At 38.2% G+C, this 7657-nt stretch overlaps 1 protein-coding gene across 7 annotated transcripts in view; it reads right to left on the bottom strand.

Annotated features, from left to right (window-relative positions):
* Nucleotides 1–5483: 5483 nt before the first annotated feature.
* Nucleotides 5484–7657, bottom strand: part of CCDC181 (coiled-coil domain containing 181) — a 64698-nt gene continuing 62524 nt past the window's right edge. For all 7 annotated transcript variants that reach the window (XM_032161049.3, XM_058443240.1, XM_058443241.1 and 4 more), the window contains one exon: nucleotides 5484–5814. In XM_032161049.3, the coding sequence (XP_032016940.1) occupies nucleotides 5655–5814 (160 nt within the window). In that variant the 3' untranslated portion in view covers nucleotides 5484–5654. The remainder of the gene's footprint in view (nucleotides 5815–7657) is intronic.

Below are 7657 nucleotides of genomic sequence, written 5' to 3'. Positions count from 1 at the left end.
CCATTAAGGAAATGCAAATTAATACTACTTCATGTCCATTAGGATGGCAGTTATCAAAAAAGCAAATTATAAATGTCAAAGATGTGGAGAAATTGGAACCCTTATGTGTTGTTTGTGGGAATGTAAAATGTTGAAAACAGTGTGGCAGATCCTCAAAATATTAAACATACAGTTACCATATGGCCTAGCAATTCTGCTTCTAGGTAGATTCCCAAAAGAAAGCAGAAACTGGAATAGATATTTGTACAACAGTGTTCACAGCTGCATTATTCACAATAGCCAAAACGTGGATGTAACCCAGTGTCCATTGATGGATGAATAGATAAACAAAATCTGGTATATACATGTGAAGAAATACTATTCAGCCTTAAGGAATGAAATTTGATGCTACAATGTAGATGAACCTTTAGAATATTACACTAAGTGAAATAAGTCAGACACAAAAAGTCAAATGTCAAATGATTCCATTTATATGAGTTCCTAGAAGAGACAAATTTGTAGAGACAGAAAGCAGAATAGTGGTTATCAGGAACTGGAGAGAGTGTTAGAATGGGGAATTTTTATTTATTGGGTATAGAATTAGAGATTGGGATGACAAAAATGTTCTGGAGATATAAACAGTGATGATGGTTGTACAACAATGTCAGTCTAATGCTACTGCATTGTACATTTAAAAATATTTAAAATGGTAAATTTTACATGTTACAATTAAAAAACTAAAAAAATTATATACACTTTTGTAACCACAAACTAGTGACACACTTCTGCAACTGTTGGTTTAACAGTGTCAATAACAATAATACAGATAAGAGTTAGTGAGCTAAATTTAAAAAATAAAAAAGATCTCAAATCAGCAATCTTAACATAACACCTTAAGGAAATAAAAAAGAAGAACAAACTAAACCCAATGTGAGAAGAAGGAAGGAAATTAAGATTAGAGTGCAGACAAATAGAAAATAGAAAAACAAGAGCGATAATCAAAGAAGTCAAAAGTTAGTTCTTTAAAAAGAAAGACCAAATCTGTAGCCATACTGACTGAGAAAAATAAAACACGTAAAACTAAAATCAGAAATAAAAGTGGGGACATTATTAGTCACCTTACATAAAGAAAAACTGTACACCAATAAACTAGGTAAACTAGTTTACAAATTCCTAGAAAGACATGTATTAGTCCACTCTCATGGTGCTACAAAGAAATAACCTGAGTAATTTATAAAGGAAAGAGGTTTTCAAAAAGGGAGAATTATTCTGAGGCTAGACGGTGTGATGCTTTTACAGTGCACTTAAAAAAATTTTTTTCCACACAAGAGATTTCTAAGTGTCTACACTTTTTCTCAAAAAACCCAGAGTAGCTTCTGTTGCAGTAGCTATTAATGAAGAAAACAGTGAACCAAGAAGAAAAAACCTTTTGCTCAAAATGACAAGGTCCTAGGAGAGAAATAAACAAAAACATAAAGGCCTTTTAAATACAAGCATGCACACATGCACACATACATTTACATATCTTGGATGTTAGCTTTTAATTAAGCTGACTTAACCATTGAGCTCCTAAAAATTATATTTTCCTTCCCAGAGGCTTCTCAGCAGGAATGGACCCAATACCTCCCATTTTTAAGTTTACATGGTATCAAAAGGAGTAAGACAGATACACAAACAAGTGGAGACAAATTTTGGACAACACAAGGGGAAGTGCAGTCGGGCAAAACATTCAAAACCTGATCTCAATCAAAATGCAAAGCGGGTGTATAACCAAGCCTTATTATTGCTTCCCGTGGCAGTGCCGGACAAATAGCTTAACAAGCCTAGATGGGAAAACAATAGGCTCCCAGCATACCACCCAGTTAACTCACCCTTTAAGTTCGTTCGCTCCTTATCTCCATTCTAACCCAGTAGTGTAAGGGATGTGCACTTTTGAACACAGGAAAGCCTTCAAGGGGGTCCATGGGAAAATCTCACCTGCAGCTGCTGGGATACCCCTAAAGACTGTCTCCTTGCAAGCCACTGGCCACTGAATGCAGCACCATTCCTGTCTTTCCTGGCTGGCATGCCAAATTTTGTTCCCAGACCAAACTGAGGTTAGGGCTGCTGTTTCTTGTGGCCCAATAACGAGATGCAAATGAACAGGGGAGGAAGGGAGTTTTCATTTCTGCAACCGATTACAGGGAGAAGGCCTGGAAATTATTGCCAGACCAATTCAAAATTACAAAGTTTTCCAGAGCTTATATACCTTCTAAGCTATATGTCCATGTGTAAGTTTGCATTCATCTAAGGATGTAAGTGATTAACTTCTTTTAATCTACAACTAAGGTCTGAGTCCTGAAGGCCTTCCTCTGGAGCCTCAGTAAATTTACTTAATCTAAATGGGTCCAGGTGCTGGGGCAGTTACCCTTGTCTCCTGCTAAATCACGGAGGTTTGGGGAGTTCCTTCAGACCCCCAATAAACTTGTTTGTGGAGGCCTGGGGAGTTTCTTCAGACCCACAGTAAAACTTGTTCAATCCTAAATGGGCCCTGTTAAGAATTCCTTTATTATTTTGTCAGGCTTTAAGGCCCAGGAAAGGCCTAGGCAAAACTCTTGATGGGCTTTTGTGACATCCTAGCCTTTGTATAAGGGGACTGGCTTTTAATATTTAACTTAACCCTTCAGTCAATAGTGAAACTTGTTATGGAGGCCTGCATTAGTGAGACCTGGCCTGCCACAATCCTGTGTTCATGTATTGAAAGACTATATTAAGATGGCAGTACTACCCAAAGCAGTCTACAGATTCACTGAGAGCCCTATCAAAATTCCAACAGCCTTTTTGTAAAAACGGAAAAGCTGACCATCAAACTCATATGGAATTGTAAACGCCATGAATAGCCAAAACAATGTGGAAAAGGCGAAAGTTGGAGGACTGACACTTCCCAGTTTCAAAACTTACTATAAAGCTACAGTGATCTAAACAGTGGGCTGTTGGCACAAGTACAGATGATACTAACATACAGATCAATAGAATAGAATTGAGGCTTCAGAAATAAACCCATACATCTATGGCCAACTGACTTTCAACAAATGATGCTGCAATAACTGAATGTACACATGCAAAAAAAAAGTTGAACCTCTGTGATACTGCGATAGAAGAAATACATTATTTTGGTCTTGTACCAGTTTCCTGGCACAGAGCTCCTAAAACCCTTGCAACATCCCAAGTCCCCAAGGTGTGAGTGTCTTTGTATGCTACTGAAATGACTAATGTCTGGGGGATCTGGATGGGGGGTGGTTGCCAGGAGGAACCAACCAAGTAATTAGAGAGTAGACCTCCAGGGGAGGGGGAAGTCCTGAAGGTTAAGTTGATTACCAGTAGCCAATGATTTAATCAGTCATGCCTTCATAATGAAGCCCCTCACTCCATAAAAACCCAAAAGGTTTAGACAGCTTTCTAGGTTGCTGAACATGTGCAGGTAGCAAGAGCATGGAAGCTCCACGACCCTTCCTCCATACCTTGCCCCACGAATCTCTTCAATCTGGCTATTCCTGAGTTGTATCCTTTTAAAAAGAGAAACTTAAGTGTTAGTGTCTGAGTTCTGTGAGCCATTCTAGCAAGGTACTGTGGGAACTGTAACCGGGGGACCTATTATTTGCAATTGATGTCTGAAGTGGGGGGCAGTTTCATGGGACTGAGCCTGGGTGTAGGGTCTGCATTAACTCTGGTTAGGGTCAGCATTGAATTGTAGAATACCTAGTTGGTGTCTGCAGAGAACGGGGAAATTGCTTGGTCTTGGGGAAAACAACCTAAACATCTGGTGTCAGAAGAACATCTGGTGTCAGAAGTGATGTAATGAGTATTGAGAGTATAGAAGGAAAAACAGTTTGTTTTTTCTTACTCTACCTCACACCATATATAAAAATTAAGTAAAAATGAATCAAATTGGCTGGGTGCAGCAACTTAAGCCTGTAATCCCAGCACTTTGGGAGGCTGAGGCAGGTGGATCAGCTGAGGTCAGGAGTTTGAGACTGGCCTGACCAACATGGCGAAACCCCGTCTCTACTAAAAATAAAAAAAATTAGCTGGGCACGGTGGCGGGTGCCTGTAATACCAGCTACTCAGCAGGCTGAGGCAGGAGAATCGCTTGAACCCGGGAGGTGGAGGTTGCAGTGAGCTGAGATGTGCCACGACACTCCAGCCTGGGTGGCTGTGAGACTGTCTAAGGAAAGAAAAAAAAAAAAAGCTTTTTGTCTCTGTTTTTTGAGATAGGGTCTCACTTTGTCACCCACGCTGGAGTGCAGTGATGCAATCTTGGCTCACTGCAACCTCCACTTCTGGGGTTCAAGCGATTCTCGTGCCTCAGCCTCCTGAGTAGCTGGGACTACAGGTGCATGGCACCATGCCCAACTAATTTTTGTATTTTTAGTAGAGACGGGGTTTTGCCATGTTGGCTAGGCCGGTCTCAAACTCCTGGCCTCAAGTGATCCTCCTTCCTTGACCTCCCAAAGTGCTAGGATTACAGGTGTGAGCTACCGTGCCCAGCCAGAACTTTGTCTTTTAAACTTTGCCAGAATGCTTACAGTGACTGTCCATTCTCCATCACACTTGTATGCTTACCTTTGTCCTCCACCCCTTACATGCTCTTACATGTATCAGAAGTACTATTCCTCTACACACTGGATTCTTGTATACTCTTAAGTATCACATATTCTACCAAGGAATGTAATCTTTATAATATAACTGAGAGAAAGGATTTTGCAACCATATAGATCAGTCTATGTGAACAAAATGTTCATGTCTATATAGTTTCCTCCTCTGCAGAACGACACTAATAGGGTTGTCATATGATTACATTATTTATATAAAGCATTTATAATACATTTTAAAATGTTTTAAGCTCTCAATAAAAGTTGGCTAATTTTGTAACATACCTACCTAAAATAGTATTACACATAATTGCTATTTTATCATTTCAAGTTTTATTTCAGATTCGGGGATACATATGTGCGTTAGTTACATGGGTATGTTGCATGTTGCTGAGGGTCCAGGTATGATTGGTCCCATCACCCAGGTAGAGAACATAGTACCCAATAATTAGTTTTTCAACCCTTGATCCCTTCCCTCACCCCCAGGAGTCCCCAGTGTCCACTGGGGACATCTTTATGTCCATGAGTACACAATGTTTAGCTCTCACATATAGGGTGTAATTTTTTACGGTACTAATGGGTGGAATTAGGCCTACCCTATTGCTTAGCTTGCCATGATTATTCAAATCCAAAGTTGACATAAATAGGGCTTTAAGGCCTTGAACCAGGCTTGTTTAAGGAGTCACTCCTTCAGCCTTATGAAATGTTCCATTGTAATTTTTTAACAATAATAGGAAGTATGAATAGAAATCTGTACCTTTCTTGTGTTTTCAGCTAGAAACGTTAATAAAATAATTTAGAAGTAGAAGGACATAGAATTCATTTGTTGTTCAATTTGTTGCACAGACTAAGAGATGGCACAACACGTTACAATGCTGTGAGAAAAAAATTTATTTTGTTCTAGTATTAAAAAAACAAATTCACTGTCAATAAAAGATAAATACCATTTCCATAATTTAGAATACAACCAAAGTACACAGACCATAAGAAATTATATCCAAAATTTTGATAGCAGCTGCCCACTGAAATATTTAATAGAAACGTTCAGTTATAATGATCAGTAAAACGAAAAGGTTTGGCTTCTGACATATATAGGTGGTGCTGTAACTGTTTAGAACGCTTAGCTTCTAGTCGGAGCTGTCTAGTTCTCTCTCTGACAGCTTGTTGCTCTGCCATTTTTTCTATCCGTTTCCTTCTTAACCATCTGTAGAAAGAGGCATGATCAGATTTGGTGAGTATCGACCTGAATACACTCTTCAAGCTATAAAGTTACTACTATAGACAAAATAAATGGACATTTCTTTACAATGAAATACTGTCACAACATAAATTTTTAAGTATTAACTGAAAAATGTAAAGATTACACCCAAGGCTCATACAAGAAAGGACAGTTAGATTTGGGGTCAAATGTTTGAAATTGTCTGTCTTATGATGAAACTGCCAACTTAATTGGTTTTTTAATAATAAACACTATTTTATGTGTGCTGTAGATCCTATTCTTTTTTTAAAACAGGATTTCTTACTATTTGGTAGATTCCAAATAACTTACTCTTTGTAACTAGCTGTATTCTAAAACATTACTTAGCTAGGTTAAGAATACTATCATGCAGAACTGCTGCCTTACTCTTCCTATAGGTAAATTACAGAGCTTTTAAATCCACAAAATAGTTCTTAAAATGAAAAGTAAGCCAAACATGAAAACATCAAAAGCAGGAAAGGAAAAGTCCACATTCTAACAAATTCAAGTCTTAAACCTTGTTTAAATAATAGCAAAAATAACTGCATATACATATATACCTGGTATGTAAGTGTGTATGTGGTATGTTTGTGTGTGTGTGTGTGTGTGTGTGTGTGTGTATGCATATACATACACCTGGGTTTTTTTTTCAGAAATCTAAACAACTAAATAACTGTATTAGAAAAAATAAACTTACTAAATATCATAATCTGATGATATGTGGTCCTGAATTGGCTACTAGTTTAAGCAAATAAACTGAAAGTCATTTATGGGTCAGTTGGGGAATAAATGGATATGGGCTGGATATTAGGTAATATCATTAATGAAAAGCAGATTGCAGAATAACATATACAGTATGAGCTCAGTATTTTGAAATTGTAAATACATGTACAGAGAAATACTTAGTATGCACACTGGTGTTAACAGTCACACAATTTCTGGGTGATGAAAATGTAACTTGAAACCACTCCATTTCTACAATGCACACTTACTGTTTCTGTTATAATAAAAGGGTATGTTAGAAAAAGAAAAAGGAGGCTGGGCATGGTGGCTCACACCTCTAATCTCAGCACTTTGGGATGCCAAGGAGGGTGGATCACTTGAGGTCTGGAGTTTGAGACCTGCCTGAGCACCATGGTGAGACCCCATCTCTACCAAAAAAATACAAAAATTAGCCAGGTGTGGTGGTGCACACCTGTGGTCCCAGCTACTCGGGAGGCTGAGGTGGGAAAATCACTTGAACCTGGGAGGGTGAGATTGCAGTGAGCTGAGATCGTGCCACTGCACTCCAGCCTGGGTGACAGGAAAAGAAAAAGAAAAAGGAAGGAAGAGAAAAAGAAAAGAAGGAAAGAGCAAAAGAGACGAAAGAAGGAAATGAACTTCAAACAATTGGACTCAATACTCACATCTTGTCCCCCAACTCTCCCCACACTTGCTAGCAAAAATATGAAGCCACATCTGTATTGTCAGAATTAGGCAATACAGTGTCTTACCCAAATAACTGAAAAATATCAGGTTTGCCTTAAATTACCAAAATATATACCCAAATCTCCTTTAGTCTATATAGATTTTCCTCCTTAGTCCACCTGCCTTTCTTTTACTGGTAAATGCAACTTTTACTGGTTGCATTTATTGGTAAATATAGTGCATTTATTGGTTGCATTTATTGGTAAATTCAGTTTTTCTGAGGGCTATGTAGGAGAAGCTGTAACCAATCTTCGACCCATTTCTCACATAAATAAGTAATAAATGATAAGGTATCAAAGGCTATCACACTGGTGCCATAAGAAATAATTTAAGTATTGAAAAG

Source organism: Hylobates moloch, unplaced genomic scaffold, assembly GCF_009828535.3.
Source record: "Hylobates moloch isolate HMO894 unplaced genomic scaffold, HMol_V3 SCAFFOLD_8, whole genome shotgun sequence".
Taxonomy (NCBI): domain Eukaryota; kingdom Metazoa; phylum Chordata; class Mammalia; order Primates; family Hylobatidae; genus Hylobates; species Hylobates moloch.
Note: the sequence above shows the minus strand (reverse complement) of the source record. Positions and strands in the feature narration are given on the sequence as shown.